Source organism: Rana temporaria, chromosome 4, assembly GCF_905171775.1.
Source record: "Rana temporaria chromosome 4, aRanTem1.1, whole genome shotgun sequence".
Taxonomy (NCBI): domain Eukaryota; kingdom Metazoa; phylum Chordata; class Amphibia; order Anura; family Ranidae; genus Rana; species Rana temporaria.
Window position 1 is genome coordinate 404,097,755 of NC_053492.1, and position 24,069 is coordinate 404,121,823.

The window sequence follows — 24,069 nt, forward strand, 5'->3', positions numbered from 1 at the left end:
ACCTACTGCGCATGCTCCCTTTTGAATTTCCCGCCGTGCTTTGCGCGAAGTGACGTCATTTTTTCGATCGGCGACGTGCGTAGCGTACTTCCGTATTCCCGGAAGTCTTACGCAAACGACGTGAATTTTTACATTTCGACGCGGGAACGACGGCCATACTTTATACAGCACATACGTGTGCTGTGTAAAGTTAGGGCACCCAAAACGACGACTAACTTTGCGATGGGAAACTAGACTAGCAGCGACGTAGCGAACGCGAAAAACCGTCGTGGATCGCCGTAACTCCTAATTTGCATACCCGACGCTGGTTTACGACGCAAACTCCCCCCAGCGGCGGCCGCGGTACTGCATCCTAAGATCCAACAGTGTAAAACAATTACACCTGTCGGATCTTAGGGATATCTATGCGTAACTGATTCTATGAATCGGTCGCATAGATACTCTGAGAGATACGACGGCGTATCTGAGATACGACGGCGTATCTGAGATACTCCGTCGTATCTCCTTTGTGAATCTGGGCCTTAGTCCTTATTCACCAGTTTTTTAGATACCAAAATATAGCAGCCTGGCCATTATTTGAGTTAGGTGTGTAGTAGCAATTTCAATTCTGCTTCTATTTTAGGCGTCTTATATATGGGTAGCATCTCTACCGCCCTCTGGATCTGCAGTAGATTGCTTTTCAGAGGAAGGTAGAGCACTGTCTTCTAGGCGTTCAGAAAGCAATCCTGCCGTTTCCCGAATGCATGTTTTTTGTCAGGTTTTTTTCAGGGACATGTCCCCCTTTTTCTAGCTCGTCAGAGAAAGGGGGATATGCACCCGAAACATGTAGACATGTCCACTCGACAGTAGGAGCGATCTACATGAGCCCACTAACAGCAGGCTCTGATGTGCAGCTGAGCCCAGTGTAAAGCTGCCTGTCCGCCTGCAGTGAGAGATTCAAACTTCATGCTGAGTAACCATCAGACATTACTGGCTACGATGTGAGATGTTTTAGAACTTCAGCAAGATGGGGCTGCATTCAAGGCACTTTTAGTTTATGAAAAATGTGAGTGCAACCATTGTTAGTTTAACCACTTAAGACCCGGACCATTATGCAGGTAAACACAGCTTTTTTTCTCAGAAAATAGGTGCAGGAACTCAAATACGACCCGTTCAGATTTCACAAACAGTAGAAGGGTCTTAAAGGGGCATTAAATACCAGGATTGCATCATATACAGAGTGCAGAGTTTAGGGGGTTACACACAGAGTGCAGAGCTGTCACTTGTAAACACAGAAACCAGTTATTGTGGTGAACAGGCACCAAAGGGTCTGAGCCAGACGTGGTGGAACTGAGTTCCCCCAAGTTCCCCCTGAAAAAAAGCCCTGCAGGCAAAGGACCTGGCCCCTTTTTGCGATTCGGCACTGCGTCGCTTTAACTGACAATTGCGCGGTCGTGCGATGTGGCTCCCAAACAAAATTGGTGTCCTTTTTTTCCCACAAATAGAGCTTTCTTTTGGTGGTATTTGACCACCTCTGCGGTTTTTATTTTTTGCGCTATAAACACAAATAGAGTGACAATTTTGAAAAAAAAAAAACAATATTTTTAACTTGTTGCTATAATAAATATCCCCAAAAAAAATATATATATAAAAAAAAAAAATTCCTCAGTTTAGGCCAATACGTATTTTTCTACTTATTTTTGGGGAAAAAAAATCGGAATAAGCGTTTATTGATTGGTTTGTACAAAATGTATAGCGTTTACAAAATAGGGGATAGTTTTATGGCATTTTTAGTAATATTTTTTTTTTTTACTAGTAATGGCGGCGATCAGCGTTTTTTTTTTTGTGACTGCGACATTATGGCGGACACATCGGACATTTTTGGGACCATTGTCATTTTCACAGCGAAAAGTGCTATAAAAATGCACTGCTTACTGTGAAAATGACAATGGCAATGAAGGGGTTAACCACTAGGGGGCGCTAAGGGGTTAAGTGTGCCCTAAGGGAGTGATTCTTACTGTAGGGGGGCGTGGCTGGACGTGTGACGTCACTGATCGTCATTCCCTATAATAGGAAACAGACGATCAGTGACACTGCCACAGAGAAGAATGGGGAAGGTGTGTTTACACTCACCTCTCCCCGTTCTTCAGCTCCTGTGACCGAACGCGGGACACCGGGGGCAATCGGGTCCCACAGGCGCGGTCACGGAGCTTCGGACTGGGTCGCGAGCACGCCGCCGGCCCACGGCTGGGCACTTAAAGGGCAACGTACCTGTACGTGCCTGTGCCCAGCCGTGCCATTCTGCCGTCGTATATCGGCATTAGGCGGTCCTTAAGTGGTTAATACCTTGATCATTAAAGTATAATGGTTTTTTTTAGCAGTCGTTGTAAATCTGAGGGGAAGATCTGAAATGAGGGGAGGCTCTGCTGATTTCATCATCCAATCATGTGCAAGCTAAAATGCTGTTTTTCATTTTCCTTGTATGTCCCCCTCAGATCTACAGCGACTGCACTTCCAAGTGCACTTGTAGTGTAAAGTGGATTTAGTAAATAAACCCCAGTATGGCACTCATCTCTACGTGGGTGTTAGTATGAGGATATAGAGCAAGAGGAATTAGTAATTTCAGTGCGTTACTTGAAAGAATTTTTAGAAAAAAATGATAATTGCTGATGCAAATAATTTCTTCAGAACATTGCTTCGCCCAGGGCCAAATTTCACTTTCAGAGAAGCATGGTTACATAGGAACAGTACCTGTATAGGCTATTTATAATTAGCTTCTTCTTTCATCTCAAAGAAAAAACACTAGCTGAATAACATTTTTGCTATTTTTATATCGTTTATATTATTACACACTCTTTGAATATGTTTACTTAAAGGGGTTGTAAAGGTACAATTTGTTTTCCCTAAATAGCTTCCTTTACCTCAGTGCAGTCCTCCTTCACTTACCTCATCCTTCCATTTTGCTTTTAAATGATCTAATTTCTTCTGAGAAATCCTCAAAAAAAATTAACCTTTACAACCCCTTTAGAGCAGAACTCCAGCCTGAAATGAAAAGCTAAAAAATAAATAAAACAAGATTTTGCTGCATGTTTACCTTCAATCCAGAGATTTCTTTGAACTTGCTTCTTCTGAGCCCAGGTTGTCCTGGACTCGCCCCAGCCTGTGACAATACAGTGAATGGAGAGGCAGCACAACGATCTCTGTCATCCTGCATTCCCTTTCTATCAGCATGCTCTTTGTCAGCATACAAACTGATTGGCTCTTTGGAAGGGGTTTACTAGAACTGGAGCACTCAGAATCTGGTACAGCTGTGCATGGTAGCCAATCAGCTTCTATCTTGAGCTTGTTCACATAAGCTTTGGCAATATAACCTGGAAGCTGATTGGTTTGTGTTGAGAATTGCACCAAATTGTGCATGCTCCAGTTGTAGTAAATAACCCCCTTTGTGGTGCTTCTTCCAATTACTCAAGTTCAGGTACTTACACTACTTGCATGTAAAAAATACATTTATCTATGCATTAATGATTACAGAACTGCATTGAGGCTGGGTTCACACTTAAAGTGGAGGTTCACCCAAAATCTTAATTTTTAACATTAGATTGAGGCTCATTTTGTCAAGGGGAATCGGGTGTTTTTTTTTTAAATCGAAGCAGTACTTTCCGTTTTAGAGAGAGATCTTCTCCGCCGCTTCCGGGTATGGGCTGCAGGACTGGGCGTTCCTATTTGATTGACAGGCTTCCGACGGTCGCATACATCGCGTCACAATTTTCCGAAAGTAGCCAAACGTCGGTGCGCAGGCGCCATATAGAGCCGCACCGACGTTCGACTTCTTTCGGCTACTCGTGACGCGATGTATGCGACCGTCGGAAGCCTGTCAATCAAATAGGAACGCCCAGTCCCGAAGACCATACCCGGAAGCGGCGGAGAAGATCTATCTCTAAAACGGTAAGTACTGCTTCGAGAAAAAAAAAGATTCCCCTTGACAAAATGAGCCTCAATCTAATGTTAAAAATTGTTTTTCGGGTGAACTCCCGCTTTAAGCACGGAGCGGCTCACAGCAGGGGTCCGGTGTGCCCCTGTTCACCGGTTCAGGTCTGATTTCAGTCCGAATTTTTTGCTGAATTTGAACCTGAAATGGCTCAGAAGACATACTGGACCCTTGTGCAATTCGCACCCGAGCTCCGTGGAGAGCCGTTCACAATCTCCTGACATGCAAATTGAATGCTGGGAAACACACACCCAATTTGAAATGGTGTGCATCTTTTATATCTGCCTAAACATAAGCTTTATTACATGGCTCTTTCAGGGCTCACTGTGAAGTGCAGTGCCATCTGAAGAGCGATCTTTGTGCAGATGGTTTAACCCTATAATGTAGCACTACCGCGCCGCAATTGCATGCAGTTTCAGTGTGGCCCCATTAAATTTAATAGGAAAGTGACAGGTGATGATGCTTGTCAAACTCTGCACCCTGAGCTACAAATGTGCAGCCTTGTGCCACGGCAATAATAAAGAAAATTTATATGCCGTATGTACTCGAGTATAAGCCGAGTTTTTCAGCACTTTTTTTATGCTGAAAATACGCCCCAAACCCCCCCCCTTCGGCTTATACTAGAGTCACCTTTTTGCGCCTGATCTCCCGGATTTTGGAGACCTGGGACCGGCCGGCCGTAGGTCCCCTGGACCCCAACCTTGGAACACATGTAGCCCCACTCTTCCTCTACAAGTGTGCAAAGTTTGTTGTCTGCAGGACCTACGGCCGGGGAGCACCAATTTTTCAAAACCGGGCACCCCTTCCATAGACTCCCATGTTAAAAGGTAATTTCTCTGGTAACTTTGGGGATCCAGTACCAGTCGGCCATAGGTCCCCTGGACCCGAATCTTGGCACACATGTAGTCCCATTTATCCTCTACAAGTGTGCAACGTTTGTTGTCTGGGGGACCTATGGCTGGGGAGCAGCGATTTTTCAAAGCCGGGCACCCCTTCCATAGACTCTCATGTGAAACGTCAGTCTAGCATGGGCACAGTGAGGCATGGGCACAGTGAGGCATGCACATGGACACAGTGAGGCATGCAGATGGGCACCCTGGGCTTATACTCGAGTCAATACATTTTCCCATTTTTTTTGTGGTAAAATTAGGTGCCTCGGCTTATATTCGGGTCGGCTTATACTCGAGTACATACGGTAATAAAATTTTATAAAAGTCCACTTTAAGTGCATATAATGAGAGTAAGGCCGCGTACACACGGTCGGTCCATCCGATGAGAACGGTCCGAAGACGACGTGCAGAGAAAAATTAAGTTCAATGCTTCCAAGCATGCGTCGACTTGATTCTGAGCATGCGTGGGTTTGAAACCGATGCTTTTGCATACTAACCATCGGTTTTGACCGATCGGTTTGGCGTCCATTCGTCCAATTTTAAAGCAAGTTCTAAATTTTTCGACCGAAGGATAACGGACCGATGGGGCCCACACACGGTCGGTTTGCACCGATGAAACTGAACTTCAGTCCGTAGATTTACGCGTCGAATATGCAAATGAGCAAGATACGCTGATTCACAAACGTACTTGCGCCCGGCGCATTACTATACACTGTTTACGTAAGGCGTACGACCGGCGTAACTTTACCCCTCATAAAGCAGGGGTAAATCATGTTAACGTATATGGACGTCGGAACAGCGTCGTGTTTTACGTCGTTTGCGTAAGTCGTGCGTGAATGGGGATGGGCGTAAGGTTACGTTCACGTCGACAAAGCATTGAGCCGACGTATCTTGGGGAGTATTTGCGACGTGATTCTGAGCATGCGCGCGCATACGCCGTTCGTTCGGCCCCTAATTTGCATGGGGTCACGGCTCATTGTAATACAACACGCCCACTGCCTTGATAATTTGAATTGGGCGGGCTTACGCCGGCCCATTTACACTACGTCGCTGTAACTTAGGGCGCAAGTTCTTTCTGAATACGGTACTCGCCTCTCTAAGTTACGGCGGCGAAGCGTATATGAGATGCGCTACGCCCGCCTAAAAATACACCAGTCTTTCTGAATCTGGCCCTATATATTTAAACTGAGGCCATACACTGTTCGAATCTTGGCCAGTTCAGCAGGAAACAATTGAGAATCGAACCATGTATGGGCAGACTAAGGCCCCGTACACACGTTCGGACAAAACCGATGAGAATGGACCGAGGTTCAGTTTCATCGGTCCAAACCGACGGTGTGTATAGCCCATCGGTCTGTTTTCCTTCGGTCCAAAATTTTAAAACATGCTTCAAAATCGAACCGATGGACTGCTGACCGATCGGTCCAAACCGATGGTTAGTACAGAAAAGCATCGGTTCAAAACCCGCGCATACTCAGAATAAAGTCGACGCATGCTTAGAAGCATTGAACTTTGTTTTATTCAGCACGTCGTGTGTTTTACGTCACCGCGTTCTGACCCGATCGGTTTTTGGAACGATGGTGTGTACGCACATCAGACCATCAGGCCACTTCAGCGGTGAACCGATGGAAATGGAATGTCGGACCATTCTCATCGGTTTGGAACGACCCTGTGTACGCGGCCTTAATGTACCAAGTTTATCAATCGATCAACTTGGGTACAACCAGCATACTGGGTTTTATTTGCAATTATCGCTAGTGGCTGCTATAGCCGCTAGTAATAATCACTGTCTTCTCAGACAAGACAATGGCCCATCAGCAGGGTTTCCCGCATCAACACTGTCTGTGGGGGAATCAAGCTAATTTCTTTCCTGCAACCCGTGGTTGCATTGCTGACCCCCCCCCCCCCCTACTTTCTGATCTTCCCCCCTCCTTGTTGGCCCCTCCACCCTGCAGTGCTGCCCCCCAGATGTTTACTGGGGATGTTTCAGGATGGAGAGCAGGGGAAGGGGCTGATAAATAGTTCCTTTTTTAAATAAACACACTGAACACACTCGCTCACTGTGTCCATTCATAACTGAAGTATAGTAAATTGTGTTTACTATGCTTCCGTTTGTGAATGAACAGGAAGCAACTCAGCACAGAACACTTCCCATTCATTCACTGCCCTGTGCAGCTGAGGCTGCAGAGAAAGGCAGGTTTTAGGAGAAATCTCCTTAGATGCCACTGGGATAGGTGTCCCCATTGGAATATTCCCCAAAACCTCCTGTTCTGGTGATAATTATAACATCTGAATTTACCATCCTTTTTTATTCACACACTGCAGGGGTTAAAGGCTTTTTTAGCCATGGGGATGAGAAATAGATGTAATACTTACCTACTCCAACATTCTTTCCTGCTCTGGACTCTGGGTGGCCCCTTGCTGGTCTCTTTTACAATATAGGGATATTGGGCCTGCCATGTATATGACATCATTGTGCGACTGGTGACCAGAGTGTCTTATAGAACCAGATTTAGGGCGCTGTTCACACAGGTAGAGGGGATCTGCACAGCAAGGAGTAAGGCAGGCCATACATTATATATATATTTTTTTGTGCTGGTTGAGCGAAAAAAGAAAATGTGCTGATTTCCCACATTCACTCATGCAGCGCTATTGTGTTTCCCCACCGGCAAAATACAAAGATCAGTGTTTCCGGCTATAGCCAGCTGCACTGATCATTTGGGAAAAATCCGCCAGGCTATCGATCGACTTGTGTACTATAGGATATGCAATTAGCGGACCTCCAGCTGTTGCAGAACTACAAATCCCATGAGGCATAGCAAGACTCTGACAGCCACGAGCATGACACCCAGAGGCAGAGGCATGATGGGATTTGTAGTTTTGCAACATCTGGAGGTCCGCTAATTGCATATCCCTGACTAGGCCATACAGGGATCAAAATTGGAGCAGTCCCTGCTGAACCAGCCCAATTTCGATCCATGAATGGCTGGCTTATGGTAGGTATTCATATCCTAAGATAATAAGCCTTTATCCCTTGCAGTGGGGGGGTATTGTAATGATAACTTTTTTGTAGTTGTTGGAGTTGGACTTTAAGGATTCACAATTTGGGAAATAAATGACTGGATAGTAATTATGGGCCTGATCCACAAAAACCCGGCGGAGCGTAATTTTTCCTATTTAAGTTACACCGCCGCAAAATCTCTACCTAAGTGCCCGATCCACAAAGCACTTACCTAGAAATTTTGAGCGGTGTAACTTAAATCTGTCCGGCGCAAGGCGTTCCTAATTTAATGGAGCGAGTCCCATTTAAATTAGGAGCGCTCCCTCGCCGGACGTACTGCGCATGCTCCCGACGTCATTTTCCCGATGTGCTTTGCGCGGTTTTACGTTGCGCCGGGTTTTGAGAATCGCGACGGGCGTAAAAAAAAAAAACGAGTTGCGGCGGGAAAAAATTTTTTTTTTAAAAAAAATGACAGCGACGCGGGGTAGAAGGGTCTACTTTTACAAGGTGTAAACGGTTTAGGCTTTGTAAAAGCAGCCCTAATTTTGCAACAGCAAACTAATACTTACGGAGAAAAAACGAAGCGTAAAAGCTTTGTGGATCTCCGTAAGTGCTAATTTGCATACCCGAAGCGGCATTTCGACGAGAAATGCCCCCAGCGGCGGCTGCGGTACTGCATCCTAAGATCCGACAGTGTAAGTCCCTTACACATGTCGGATCTTCTGCCTATCTATGAGAAACTGATTCTGTGGATCAGTTCCAAAGATAGAAACAGGGATACGACGGCGTATCAGTAGATACGCCGGCGTATCCCTTTTGAGGATCAGGCCCTAAAAGTTTTATTTTTTCAAAATGGACTTAAATGCCACAGTCTGATTAAAACTTGAATTGCATTGCAAAGTCTTAGTCTTTCATGCCATGGGAAATTTCAGTTCTAAAATTATCTGCCCTGTTCCTCTGCCTGACACTAAGCTGAATATGACCATACATAGCCAGTCAGGAATTTACCAGTGACTTTGTGATTTTGAATATTTTCATCCACCCAGATCGGATTCAGACGAATACTGGACAACATGCCCAAAAATGACAAGTGGCCCCCGGAGCATTTTGTGGTGTTGTCAGTGGAAACTCAAGTTCCCTTCCTTCGGCTGACTCTTACTGACTGAGTCTTTTCTGAATTTCTGAATTGATTCATTTTTATTTTTTATTTTTATTCTTTATTTAGGTTTTTATATGTACAGAAAAGAGGAAAAAAAACATACAGTATATGCGACCATATACAGTATCTTGTAAAGTAAGACAGTGAAACTATCAAGAAAAAATGACAGTAGTGAATACTAAACAAGCTTAACCAGTTAAGCCCCGGACCAATATGCAGCCTAAAGTCCCAAGGTGTTTTTACAGTTCGGGACTGCGTCGCTTTAACAGACAATTGCGCGGTCGTGCGACGTGGCTCCCAAACAAAATTGGCGTCCTTTTTTCCCCACAAATAGAGCTTTCTTTTGGTGGTATTTGATCACATCTGCGGTTTTTAGTTTTTGCGCTATAAACAAAAATAGAGCGACAATTTTGAAAAAAATGCAATATTTTTTACTTTTTGCTGTAATAAATATCCCCCAAAAACATATATAAAAACATTTTTTTTCCTATTTCCTTTTTTTAGTAAAAAAAATCGCAATAAGCGTTTATCGATTGGTTTGCGCAAAATTTATAGCGTTTACAAAATAGGGGATAGTTTTATTGCATTTTTATTAATTTTTTTTTTTTTACTACTAATGGCGGCGATCAGCAATTTTTTTCGTGACTGCGACATTATGGCGGACACTTCGGACAATTTTGACACATTTTTGGGACCATTGTCATTTTCACAGCAAAAAATGCATTTAAATTGCATTGTTTATTGTGAAAATGACAGTTGCAGTTTGGGAGTTAACCACATGTGGCGCTGTAGGAGTTAGGGTGCACCTAGTGTGTGTTTACAACTGTAGGGGGGTGTGGCTGTAGGAATGACGTCATCGATTGTGTCTCCCTATAAAGGGGATGACACGATCCATGCGCCGCCATAGTGAAGCACGGGGAAGCCGTGTTTACATACGGCTCTCCCCGTTCTTCAGCTCCGGGGAGGGATCGCGACGGAGCGGCTATAAACAAATAGCCGCGCCGTGGTCCCGGATCGCTCCCCGAGCGGACCCGACCTCCGCATGTAGCGGGGGGGGTCCCGATCGGACCCCCCACCCGCTAATATGCAAGGACGTACGTGTACGCCCATGTGCCTGTACGTGCCATATTGTGGACGTATATGTACATGCGGGGGTCGGGAACTGGTTTTAAAGAAGGTTTCACATAGTCATGACAGCATAAACCATATACATATAAAGAAGGTTTCACATAGTCATGACAGCATAAACCATATACATATAAAGAAGGTTTCACATAGTCATGACAGCATAAACCATATACATATAAAAAACAGCTTTTTTTTGCTAGAAAATTACTTAGAACACCCAAACAAGCAGATGTTTCGCTTTACAGTTCTTTTGCATGGTAGGAGTGCTTATATAGGAAGTAAGCTCTCTTAATATGGATTTGGAAGCATTATAAGATTAGTGCCTGAGTCTAATACTTTGTTGTCGCCGCTGTATCCTGTAAAACAGGATAACAAACATATACTAAACAACTTCTCATGGGCTTATAAAGAGACAAGATACTGCATGTTCTGTCAGGTTTTTTTTTTTTATCAACATATGCTAAAGGTGTCTGAGTTTCAGGGCTAAAGGAAGCAGCTATACATGGATCAAAATGTGTCTGCTTCAGCAGGGACCAGCTGAGTTTTGATCCATGTATGGGCAGGCTGGTTGTTTACAAGTCGATCTATTGATTGTACAAGCAGGCGTTCAGGTTTTTGCCGTTACGATCAGTGCCGCCGGCTATAGCCTGCAATTCCAATCACTGAGTTCTGACAATGGAGAAGTTTCCCCCTGCTGTCAGAACACAATAGCACAGCAAGAGTGATTCCCCATCTACATCAATTGGAACATGCTGGTTGAACGAAAAAAAATTGTAACGTACGGTCTGCCTAATGGCCTGTATATACGATCCGAAAATCGGACGACAAATCGTCCATTTTTTTGTTGCATGCTAGTCACATATCAAAAATGGAGAGATTACTAAAGTTATGAAAATTCTCATACAACAGAGTAAAAAATCGGAAGTGATGTCATTTGTTGTAATGTATTTGTATTGTATTTTTGGACGACAACTGTACTGATTAACCACTTAAGCCCCGGACCATATTGCTGGTCAATGACCGGGCCACTTTTTGCGATTCGGCACAGCGTCGCTTTAACTGACAATTGCGCGGTCGTGCGACGTGGCTCCCAAACAAAATTGGCGTCCTTTTTTTCCCACACATAGAGCTTTCTTTTGGTGGTATTTGATCACCTCTGCGGTTTTTAGTTTTTGCGCTATAAACAAAAATAGAGCGACAATTTTGAAAAAAATGAATATTTTTTACTTGTTGCTATAATAAATATCCCCCAAAAATATATAAAAAAACATTTTTTTTCCTCAGTTTAGGCCAATACGTATTCTTCTACATATTTTTCGTAAGAAAAAATCGCAATAAGCGTTTATTGATTTGGCAAAAGTTATAGCGTTTACAAAATAGGGCATAGTTTTATAGCATTTTTATTAATATATTTTTTTTACTAGTAATGGCGGCGATCAGCGATTTTTATCGATACTGCGACATTATGGCGGACACTTTTGACACATCTTTGAGACCATTGGCATTTTTATAGCGATCAGTGCTATAAAAATGCATTGATTACTATAAAAATGCCACTGGCAGGGAAGAGGTTAACACTAGGGGGCGAGGAAGGGGTTAATTATGTTCACTGGGTGTGTTCTAACTGAAGGGGGGGGGGGGTGGGACTGACATGGGGAAATGACAGATCGCTGTTCATACATTGTATATACAGACAATAAGTCATTTCTACCCCTTGATAAGACCAGGAGCTGTGTGTTTACACACACAGCTCCCGATTCTCGCTCTGTAACGAGCGATCGCGGGTGCCCGGCAGTGATCACGCCTGCCGGGCATGCGTGTCGGCATCAGGGGCGCCCGCCCCTATTGGCTGAACGGCTAGATGACGTATATCTATGTGATCTCGCCCAGCAGAGCTGACCTGCCATGTATAACTGCGGCGGCTGGTCGGCAAGCAGTTAAAGGAAAATCATACGATTTGGTATTACAAGAGAAATTTTTTCGTGCTTGTCCGATTGGATGATATCAGATGAGCTGTCATGACTAAAGATCCAATTATCGTACGATCGCTTCGATGGTGGTATTTTTCCTAAGATTTTCGGATTGTGTGCATGGGCCATTAGAGACTCCCTGAGGTCTGACAGTTGCTGCCCAGTCAATGAATTTCTTATGCTGCTAATGAGAGTGTGCACTAAAGTAAATATTGGAGATCAGCATTAGTTTAAATTCTTCTTATTTAGTTTTGTTATTTGATACTGTTATGCACACTAAGGTTCTGGGAGACAGCAGGCAGAAGCGGCATTGGGCAGCAGCTTTCAGACTTGTAGAAAACTCAAAGGGACACAGACCTCTTTAAAGTAAGTAAGCTAACCCCTTTTTAGAACTTGTACCTATAGGTAAGGCTAGAATAAGGCTTACCTATAGGTGCTGTATATATCTCCTAAACGTGCGCCGAGTAGGAGATACAGTATTTACCTTTTAGTGCGCTGATAATGTCATCGGTGCATGCACTGAGAAGAAACGGCCCTCCGTGCCGTTTATTCCCGAGCGAGTGCCGTAACTGGCGGCTCCGGCACGCATGTGCTGGAGTGACATCACGCGACCCCGGGCAGTCACATAGCGGCCCCCGGAAGGAAGAGGTACGAAGATGGATGCGGCCACCAGCGGGGACAGCAGGTTTGCAGGTAAGTGCCACATAATGGGCTAGTATGCTTTGCATACTAACCCATTATGCTTTTACTTTGCAGGGAACAAAAGAGGAAGTAAAACCCACGAGGATTTACTTCCTCTTTAAGTATGGATCTTTCATACATAAGCAGGCCTGGACTGGCCATAGAGCGAAAAGCGGGTATTTGCCTGGTGGGCTGGGGCCGTCGGGCCACATGTCCTAAGGATGGATTAACAGACACTCTGCCATGTCTTTCCCCCTCCCCACACACTATCACTCACATGGCATCGATGGACATGAAGCAGCGTGCCCGCGCCGTAGACATGCCATAAATACACACATGAAGCATCACCTCGGGATACAACTCCAATGGTGCACCGTTGCCTTGAGCTGCAGCCTAAGTCAATGCGTCAGTGACCTCAATAAAGTTGCACCTAAAGACAACCCGTTTCCATAGGAGCGCTGCACGCACAATGTTGCTGGAGGCGGCAAGAAACGATCCAGGCCAAGGAGAGAAATAAGCTACTGTCGGGCTTGGGGTTGCCCCCTCATCCCTTGAAACTGAACACATATAAATTCCACAGGTTCTGTGGCTGATTATAGTGCTAATTAAACTCACTTGGTGCCTTAGCTGCATTAAATTAGCCTTGTGTTCAAGTTTAAAGGGGCCGCCACTGTATCACACGGGAGCATGCCCCCAAGCTAACCCCCTTGGGAGAGCGCTTCCCAGAAAGGGGGTTAGCTCTTGCGGGGAGGAGCTGAGACAGCCGCCCGAGGGACCCCAGAAGACGAGGATCGGGGCCACTCTGTGCAAAGCGAACTGCACAGTGGAGTGAAGTATGACTTGTTTGTTATTTAAAATAATAATAATAATTAACCCTTACAAAGGGGAAATCCAGGGAAATGTACACAAGCATGTATTCAGCACACAGTGCTGTTTTATTTAAATGGTGCCATAAGGAATTTCCTACTTTTTTGGTATTTTTGGAACCCCTGTACCTCTCTGACTTTTTATCACATTTATCATGCACTTGGCTCTGACCCGCTGTCATCCGCAACAGTAACCGAGCAGGCTAAATATAACTAAAAGACATTGTGAAAGAGGTAGTTGTCATTATTTGTCATGTGGTTTGAATAAAAACCCTCCCTTACTCTATCCAAAATAGAAAAAAAAAACAGGCCCAGATTCACAAAGGACTTACGACGGCGTATCTCCGAATGTGCGCCGTCGTATCTTTGCGACTGATTCATAGAATCAGATATGCCTCACTGTTGCCAAGATACGAGCGGCGTAAGTCTCCTACGCCGTCGTATCTTGGGGTGCATATTTACTCTGGCCGCTAGGGGCGCTTTCGTATATTTCCGCGTTGAATATGCAAATGAGCTAGATACGCCGATTCACGAACGTACTTGCGCCCGGCATTTTAAAATACGCTGTTTACGTAAGGCGTACGACCGGCGTAACTTTACCCCTCATAAAGCAGGGGTAAGTCATGTTAAGGTATGGACGTCGGAACAGCATCGTATTTTACGTCGTTTGTGTAAGTCGTACGTTAATGGGGATGGGCGTAGGTTACGTTCACGTCGACTAAGCATTGAGCCGGCGTAATTTACGGAGAAAATTTGATGTGATACTGAGCATGCGTGCGCATGTGCCCTTCGTTAGGCGAGTCATTTATGTGGGGTCACGATTCATTTCCATACAACACGCCCCCTACCAGCCTACTTTGAATTACGCGGGCTTACGCCGGCCCATTTACGCTACGCCGCCGCAACTTACGGAGCAAGTGCTTTGTGAATACTGCACTTACCTGTCTAAGTTGCGGCAGCGTATCGTTAATAGGATACGCTGCGCCCAACTAAAGATACGCCATTGTATCTGAATCTTACCCTTTGCTCTTAGTTCTACTTTTAATGGAGTTCTATAGTCACAGCATATACTTTCATTTTATAAAATCAGCATTGCATTACCGATAAAAATAAATGTGTTATTTGCAGGATTACCAGGTGAAAATAAAGTAAAAGAAGCTTAAACAAAAGAAAATGAATGAAGCCCCCACACTAGGGTGTAGTAAGCTGCAATTGATTACAATTTTGGTTTAGATACACTTTAATTAAAATGGGTCCCCCAGGTAGGTAGGGGTTCTGTGGTCCTCAGAGATAGCTGGGAACAATGTAAACAGTAATTAGCAGAAAGTTAGCAGCTGGGAATAATTTTTAGCATGTGCATACACTTTAAGGCTGGGTTCACACTAGTGTGAATTGGATGTGGGTTTCCCCACATGCAATTCACATGACAGGAGTGTGTGACCAGGTCTCAACGGAGCCGGTTCACACAGAGGTCATGTGCGTCTTTGGCTCCATTTCAGTTCCAAATTCAGGCAAAAATTCGGGCCTCATTTCTCTCCAGAAACGGAAGACGGGGATGCACCGGACCCCTGCTGTCATCCGCATCCATTTTTAGTGGGAACCCAGCTTAAAACTTTAGGCTTGGTTCACATATAATGGAATCGGATGCATTTTTTTAACTGCACCCGATGTGCATAACATGTAAACTGGTCTGGTTTTCAATAGAGCCGGTTCACACATAGCCGGGGCAGGCACGGTCCACTTTTGAAAGGGTCTTGTGCAGTTTTCGGATCCAGTTTAGGTTTGTTTTCAAGTAAAAATTTGCACCAGAACCGGTGAATAAAACCGCAGCCGGACATGAACCCAGCCCAATGCCCTGTACACACAAGCAGTATTTCCGTCGGAAAAAAGTTGCATGGTTTTTCCGACGGAATTCCACTTAAAGCGGGAGTTCCGCGGGAAAGCGTTTTTTTTTTTAAATACGTTTTTGTAACGCTGATGGTACAAAGAAAATTGTACTCACCAGTCTCATAATCGCAGCCGCTAGCAGGACGATTTCCCCCAAAAGTATATTTTATAAAAATTCATGATGGACATTGCCATCTTAACTGCGGGCACTCTGAAGCCCTCCTGTATAATCTTCTGGGATGCGGTGAATGCTGTTAGTTAAAATGGGCTAATTGTATCTGCCCCCAGTCACATGACCGTCACATGACCGGGTGCAGAGTCATGTGACGATTCAAATCTCTCGAGATTTCTTCTCTGGCTATTGAAAGGAATGTTGTCTCGTCATCGTGAAGAGACACACGTCAACAATCCCCTAATCCATTGCGGCGAAAGCGACATGCCCAGTCCCGCAACGCTAGAACCAGGAAGTGCCTGGTCGAGGAGGCATAAATAAGGTATGGAATTTTTTTTAATTTTTTTTAACTGCAAACTCATTATGTACATCAGGGGGACTATTATTTCAGCCAAAGTGACAAAATCGGGTGAACCTCCACTTTAAGCTTGGCTTGCATACACACTGTCACACAAAAGTTCTCTGAACTTTCGAGTGTTACAACGCGGTGACGTACAACACCACGACGAGGCAAGAAAAATAAGTTCAATGCTTCCGAGCATGCTTTAAATTGTTTCCAAGCAAGTGTGTTTTTTTTCCCGTCGGAATTCCATACAGACGAATGGATTTTCCGATAGGAATTTTTTCCATCGGAAAAATTGGGAACCTATTATCTATCTACCGTAAGTCTGTCGGAAATTCCAACGGAAAAAGTCAGATGGGGCATACACTCTGTCGGAATATCCGATGAAAAGCTCCCATCTGACTTTTTCCATCGGAAAATCCAATCGTGTGTAAAAAAATGAAAACGTAAAATACGTATATATACACCGTGAATCTTTGTGCCGTTGTTATGTATGTCTTTCCAGCCTGGATATGATCACTTTGCATTGTAGCTGTCCAATTGTTGGTTCTGTTTGTTTGACTGAACAACAATTAAATACCTTTGTAAAGGAAAAAGTGAAATACCACTGTACATCCTCCACACCTCTCGGGTCCTTGCTGTACTGTGTTCTCCAACACAGCCGATCCAGAGGTCCGGGGGTTTGGAACCCCCCGCTTTTCTCCCTCTTCTCTGTGAAGTGCTTTTGGGACAGACCAGGACAGTTCTGATTGGTCAGCGCCTGCACAGTGACTCTCTCTGATCTGTGCCGGAAGTGCTACACGGAGAAGAGCGGGTGTTTCAAGCCCCCGGACCGCTGGACCAGCTGCATGGATGCTTACAGCTCAGCAGCCCTAAAGGTAAGTACAACAGGGACCTGGGAGAATAGGGAGAGAATATACAGTGTTATTTCACCTTTTCATGTTTTCTGTACACTTTAAGGCGTAGCCCATGCCATAAAAGGTGTGAATTCAGAAGAATGTCTATATACAGTATCTGGGATCCAGATGTGACCCATTAAAAGGCTCAGAAAACTGCAGAGCACTGAAGAGATTGCTAAACTTTCCACATTTTCTTCATTTCTTTTTCTCTCCACCCTAAAAAAAACACAAAACCCTGACCGGAGCAAGCAGTGATCGGAAGATTTCTGTACTTCTCTGCTGTGTACACAAGGAGGAACCGGGCTAGCTGGCCGAACAGGATAATCATGTATAAATTAATGTACTATTCAGTGCTGGTAAGACTGCACTGGACTGTAGGCTGTACTTTAGATTATTAGCTGTCATAGTAATCCACTCCACCCTAAATATTAGTATCAGTTATAGGTAGGTAGTTTTCATTGGCCTATATCTGCTGGGAGCTTCATTGGCAATGTTTGAGGCAGTGCTAGGCCTCATGCACAATGGACGTATTTAACATGGCTGTTAGGGAGGTCTGGTGTTTTTTTTTATTTTTATAATCACCCCTCCATGTATCCTATGTGTCCATGCACACACAGGTGTTTAGAGGAGGTTAGAGACAGAAAAAAAAACACAGCCAGAGCTTCCAGGGGCAGCTGCGTTTTGGCAGAAAAAAAAAACTTTTGTGCATGTAAATGCTTCTAAATGCATGTTAATGTTAGGGACATTAATTAATTTAAACGGCAAAAGTACATTAAAACTATAGGCAAATGTTTTTTTCTTGCATTTTGGATGGAGCAAGGAAGAGTTAGAACCCTTGTCAGATTTTTTTTCTTTGCCATCTGTGCCCCCTTGCAGAGATTTACATTCACTTCCTGTCCCATAGTCAAACAGGAAGTGAGAGGAAATCCCTGCCAATTAGGGTAATTCTTTGGGGACCCCTAGGTCACCAGAACTAGTGTCCCCATGATACCGTATGTTTTCTCATGAATGAGGACACACAAGCATCTTCATTCTCGGAAGCTCCGACAGGCATGTGCTTCAGTTCCTCCTATACTTCTAGCAGGAGCCAGGGAGAACATATTTTTACATAAATGTTATTAGTTAGTGTAATTGTCCCATACTGTCCGGTACAAGCACCAATACTTTTTTTCAAGTACTCACCAATACAGATTACAGATACTTTTTTTTAAATCTCATGTGACAGTGGCACATGTGTCAGTATTTTTATTTTTACATTTTTTTTTTTACAATGCTTTCCTTTTTTAAGGGGGGGGGGGGTGGACAGTGTCAGTGTGTTTTTTTTATTATTGAATTTTTTATTATTTTTTACAATAATTTTTTTTATTTATTGCAATTTTTTATTATTATTATTTTATCAGCCCTGTTGGGGGTTTTGGTGAGATATCAGGGGTCTTAACAGACCCCTGACATCTGCCCTTTGAGACATGGAAATGGACTAGGGACACAGATTCCTCAGTCCCTTTCTCAGCAGTCTCAGCTGCACTGAAAATGAATGGAGAGGAGACAGCAGCTCCTCTCCCTTCATATATTGAAACATTGTAAACACAGTTTACGATGTTTCAGTTATGTGAATGGACAGTCAGTGTTCACTGACTCTGTACATTCGGAAAAGTGTCCCTGTTCCGTGTCCCTCTCCGTACTGGTGTCCCCCTCCGTTCTCCTCCTCCACCCCCTCCACCTGTCAGGATGGAGAGCATAGGTAAATCCGGCTCCTACCTATGCTCTCCATCCTGACAGATCAAGGGGGTGAAGGAGGAGAATGGAGGGGGACATGGAAGAGAACAGCAGCATGGAGGGGGACACGGAGGGAGACAGCAGCACGGAGGGAGACACGGAGCAGAAGAGATGGGGACAGCAGCATTGAGGGGGACACAGAGGAGTACGGAGGGGGACACGGAGGAGAACAGAGGGGGACAGCAGCTTGGAGGGGGACACAGAGGAGAACGGAGGGGGACAGCAGCATGGAGGGGGTGACTGGGGGAGGATACAGGGACAGTCAGCGGTGATCGTGTGTGGGGAAGTTACAAGCACCGATCACCGCTGTATAGATTTCACTAAAGCAGCTGAAAGACGGGGGGGGGGGGGGGTGGATCAGAGAAACAGACTTTATTGAAATCTATACAGGGTGATCAGTGCTTGTAACTCCCCCACCACACTGATCACCCTGACTATCCAGGTATCTGGTGAAGCATCAGAGCATTTCCCCGAGTACATGTACTAGTATTGGTATCGGGACAACCCTAGCATGGTGTTATTTGAAATTAAGTATTTCTTTCCACTTTATAGTGATTGTAAAGGTAGAAGTTCAGCCTAAAACATCTAACTCTACTGGCAGCCACAATCTAAGACTAACCTATCTAGCCCTGTAAAGCAAAAATCTCTATACATACCTTTTCTGAAGCTGCTCTGGTCCGGTCCCAGCATCAGCTGTCAGCGATCTCTGTGTAGGTGGGTGCAGAAGAGGCAGGCAACAACAGAAGTCCCATAGTAATTCTATGGGTAACATCCCTTCCCATGCATTTCCCAGCCATTGTCTGCAGCCTCCGAGAAATAATAGATAGGCCTTAGATTGTGGCTGCAAGTAGATTTAGAGATTTTAGTATTAGGCTGAACTTCTACTTTAAAGTGTTACTAAACCCACAACAGTAAAATCAGACTGTAAAAGCATGCTTATTATACTCACTGTGGAACCTAAGGGTTTAATCCTCTGTATTGTGTAAAAAGGCTGTTTGATCCTGTATGCAAAGATCCTCCTCTTCTTCCACTGACTCCAAAACATGTCCAGATAAGACTGAGCCTATGAAGTCAGGCTGCACATGCTCAGTTTGGTGTGTATTGCTAGAGAGGTTTTTTTTTTTTTTTTTACCTGAAAGAGTGCATGTGATCAGCATAGGGCCAATCAGCACTGTCAAGACATGTCCAGACAGATGGTCTGGAGCCTTGCAGCCTCATAGGACAGCTCAGTGCAGTATGGAAACTCTCCTACAAGCTTCACCAGGAACAGATAGAAGTCACAAGGCTGCTATATATTGCTGATGAGAAAAGGTATTTAGCAGTTTATAGTTACTAAAATAATTACATTTCCATGTAGTGTGAGAGACCAGATATAGTGAATGCAGGTTCTGGGTTTAGTAACACTTTAACCACTTCCATACCAGGTACTTACGCAGCTTCCCGCCCAAGCCAATTTTTAGCTTTCAGCACTGTCGCACTTTGAATGGCAATTGCGCGGTCATGCTACACTGTACCCAAACAAAATTGGCGTCCTTTTTTCCCCACAAATAGAGCTTTCTTTTGGTGGTATTTGATCACCTCTGCGATTTTTTTTTTTTTTTTTTGCGCAACAACTAAAAAAAGGCTGAAAATTTGGAAAAAAAATTACGTTTTTATTTTTTTCTGTTAATTTTTTTGTAAATAAGTTTTCTCTTTCAATTACGGGCACTGATATGGCGGCACTAATGGGCACCGATGAGATGGCACTGATGGACATCGATGAGGTAGTACTGACGGGCACAGATGAGGTGGCACTGATTGGCGGCGCTGGTATGCGACACTGATGGGCACACATAGGCGGCACTGATGGGCACACATAGGCGGCACTGATGGGCACACATAGGCGGCACTGATGGGCACACATAGGCGGCACTGATGGGCACACATAGGCGGCACTGATGGGCACTCATGGGCGGCACTGGGCACTCATAGGCGGCACAGATGGGCACTCATGGGCGGCACTGATGGATACTTATGGGTGGCACAGATGGGCACTGCTAGGTGGGCACTGGGCATGGATGGGCACTGTGGGGTGGCACTGATGGACACTGGGGTGGCGCTGATGGACACTGGGGTGGCGCTGATGGACACTGGGGTGGCAGCACTGATTGTTGCCAGTCAGTGCCCATTTGTGGGCACTGACTGGCATCTTTTTTCTTTATGTTTTTTTTTTTATTTATTTTTTTAGACTTTTTTTTTTTTGGCTTTTTTTTTTTTTTTGCCCACCCTGGTGCTCCAGGGTGGGCATCCCTGGTGGTCCAGTGTGGCGATCCGAGGGGGGGCTGCGCTGATAAACAATCAGCGCGAACCCCCCCTGACAGGAGAGCCGCCGATCGGCTATCCTCTACTCGCGTCTGTCAGACGCGAGTGAGGAAGAGCCATCGGCGGCTCTTCCTGTTTACATCGTGATCAGCCGTGGTTGGACACGGCTGATCACGTGGTAAAGAGTCTCCGCCGGAGGCTCTTTACCGAGATCGGAGATGCAGGGTGTCAGACTGACACCCCGCATCACCGATCGCCGCGATGCGCGCCCCCACGGGCGCGCGCGGCATGAAATCCTGCAGGACGTTCTAGAACGTCCTGTCAGGATTTCATAACCACTTCCCGGACGTAAATCGGCCATAGGCCAGGCGGGAAGTGGTTAAGGTAAAAAAAAATATCTTCAGTCTGGATGATGATCATGATGTCTATACAGACTTTAAATTGGTATTAAACCCAAAAATGAACATTAATTACATTTCAGAGTATCAATTTTTGGATGTGGAGGTTGCGGGCCAGATTCACAGAGGAAATACGCGTATTTTCAAATTTGCCACGTCGTAGCATTGTTTTGAATCCTCAAAACAAGTTACGACGGCTTTAGGCTTCGATCCGACAGGCGTACGGCTTCGTACGCCTTCGGATCGTAGGTGTAATTCTCCGGCGGCCGCTGGGTGGAGTTCGCATCGTTTTCCTGCGTCGGGTATGCAAATTAGATGTTTACGGCGATCCATGAAGGTACGCGCATTCGTCGCATTTGCTTACGTCGTCGCTAGTCGGCTTTTCCCATCGCAATGTTACGAGTCCTCATTAGGTGGTGTAAAATTACACCATCCATGTTAAAGTATGGCCGTCGTTCCCGCGTCGAATTTCAATTTAAATTTTTTTTTTGCGTAAGACGTCCGGAAATACGAAACGACGTAACGCACGTCGTCGTTCAAAAAATACGTTGGGGCGCCGTAATTTCGCTCAAAGCACGGCGGGAAATTTCCTAACGGAGCATGCGCAGAATGTTCGGCGCGGGAGCGCGTCTAATTTAAATGGTACACGCCCCATTTGAATTAGGCGGGCTTGCGCCGGACGGCTTTAAGCTACGCCGCCGCAAGTTTACACACAAGTGCTTTGTGAATCAAGCACTTACGGCGGTGTAACGTAAACGGGATACGTTACGCCGCCGGAAAAGTACCTGAATCTGGCCCTGCATTTTTAGGCTTTATTTTCAGCTGTTGATACCAAGTAAGTCTGTTATTTTTCAACTTCCTTTAACAGACCAAGCTGTCCTGCAAAAGTGTCAGTTGAATGGTTGGGGAAAACCATTTAACACTGACAGGTGTTCTTACATTGATAAGCTTTAATTTATGTAAAACCTTTATACCAAAAGGAAAAAAAATGATTTCTATAACCGCTTAGTAAAGCCTTTGCCAAAGGCACCTAATATTTAGGCCAGGTTTCACAACCAAACCGTTTATAATGTTGCAAAATCAAAGGAAAAGCTCCATAGACTTTGAAGTGAGATGAATGGCAGCCTCAGTCCAGACTCCAGTCAGGCCACGCCCCCAACGCATTTTGCTTGACCCCTTGGAGCTTATCATAGGGAGCCTGTGCCAAGGGCACCTAATACTGAGGTCAGATTTCACAGCCACATCCAGCTTGTAATGTTGGTCGTCATCAATAACACATTATCTTCTCTTGTAGGTGGAGATACTCTGCGAACATCCACGTTTCAGGGTATTTGTCGATGGACACCAGCTTTTTGACTTTTATCATCGTGTTGAACTTCTGTCTGCTATTGATACTGTAAAGATCAACGGAGACCTCCAGCTTACTAAACTTGGTTGACGCCTAGGAAGAGTTTTATATCACCATTGAACTATCAGCAGGCACTCCAGGACCTACAAGGAAACAGATCCCACATCCTCTGCAGTGATCTTGTGTCATCTCTGTAGGACTGCAGGACAATAGAGTCAACGTCAGCCATTTTGCTTTTGGTATATCAGAGGTGGCTGTTTGTAAATCAGATTCTAATGACTTGGATTACATTTTGTCATAACACATCGGATCATTTTATCATTATATTGGTCTTTTTTTTTTATTTAAGTTGCACAAAGATGTATTTTTGGAGTTCATTTTTCCTTTCTACATTATCATCATCTTAACTGCCTATCCCTGAAAAAGCCAATCAATAAAGGGAACATTTTTCATTGGACATTTGAATCTAAACTATCAGGAAGATTTTTGCTTCTCTTAATATTAAACAAATGTTTCTTACATTACTTGTATGTACAGTACAATGTTCAGGATGGTTAGAAGAATATTGAAGGGGTAGGTATAGAATTTAGTTGTGGTTTATTGCCTTTGTCACCCATATGCAGAGGGTAATTTACAAGACTGAAAAATGGAAATTATGGGGGGGATTTACTAAAACTGGAATGTACAGAATCTAATGCAGATCTGCATAGAAGCCAATCAGTTTCCAGGTTTTATTGTCAAAGCTTGATTGAACAAGCTGAAGTTAGAAGCTGATTGGCTACCATACACAGCTGCACCAGATTCTGTGTGCACCAATGTTAGTAAATCTCCCCCTTTGAGCCGGTTCACAGAGGGGTGACTCGTCAGGCGACTTAGTCACCTGACAAGTCGTGATCCGCTCTGTACAATAGAACCGGTCAAATAGGAGCGACTCAAGTCGCACCGACTTAGAAAAAGGTTCCTGTACTACTTTGGGACAACTTCAGGGAGACTTGCATTGACTTCAATACAGAAGTCATTTTGCAATTCGCCTCTGAAGTCGTGGGCAGATCGCCTTGCCGAGTTGCTCGGCAAGTCGTGCTGCCCCAGTGTGAACCGGCTCTGTATGTTTTGTTATGGCAACCAATCAGATGCAAAGGAATCATATGGTTTCTGCGCCCTATACATTTATTTCCAGATTTAGTACATCTGCCCCATGCTAAAGAAAGGCATTTTTTAGGACTACATAGTCATTTTGAGACTTTTACTGACATGCCAGTGAATCTTAGCTATCTTGGGTATGC

General features: G+C 44.6%; 1 protein-coding gene across 1 annotated transcript in view; it reads left to right on the forward strand.

Annotated features, from left to right (window-relative positions):
* LGALSL (galectin like) overlaps window positions 1-23,310 on the forward strand; it is a 73,517-nt gene extending 50,207 nt beyond the window's left edge. The window contains exon 5 of the mRNA XM_040351231.1: window positions 22,733-23,310. Coding sequence (XP_040207165.1) covers window positions 22,733-22,876 — 144 coding nt within the window. The 3' untranslated portion in view covers window positions 22,877-23,310. The remainder of the gene's footprint in view (window positions 1-22,732) is intronic.
* Window positions 23,311-24,069: the final 759 nt, after the last annotated feature.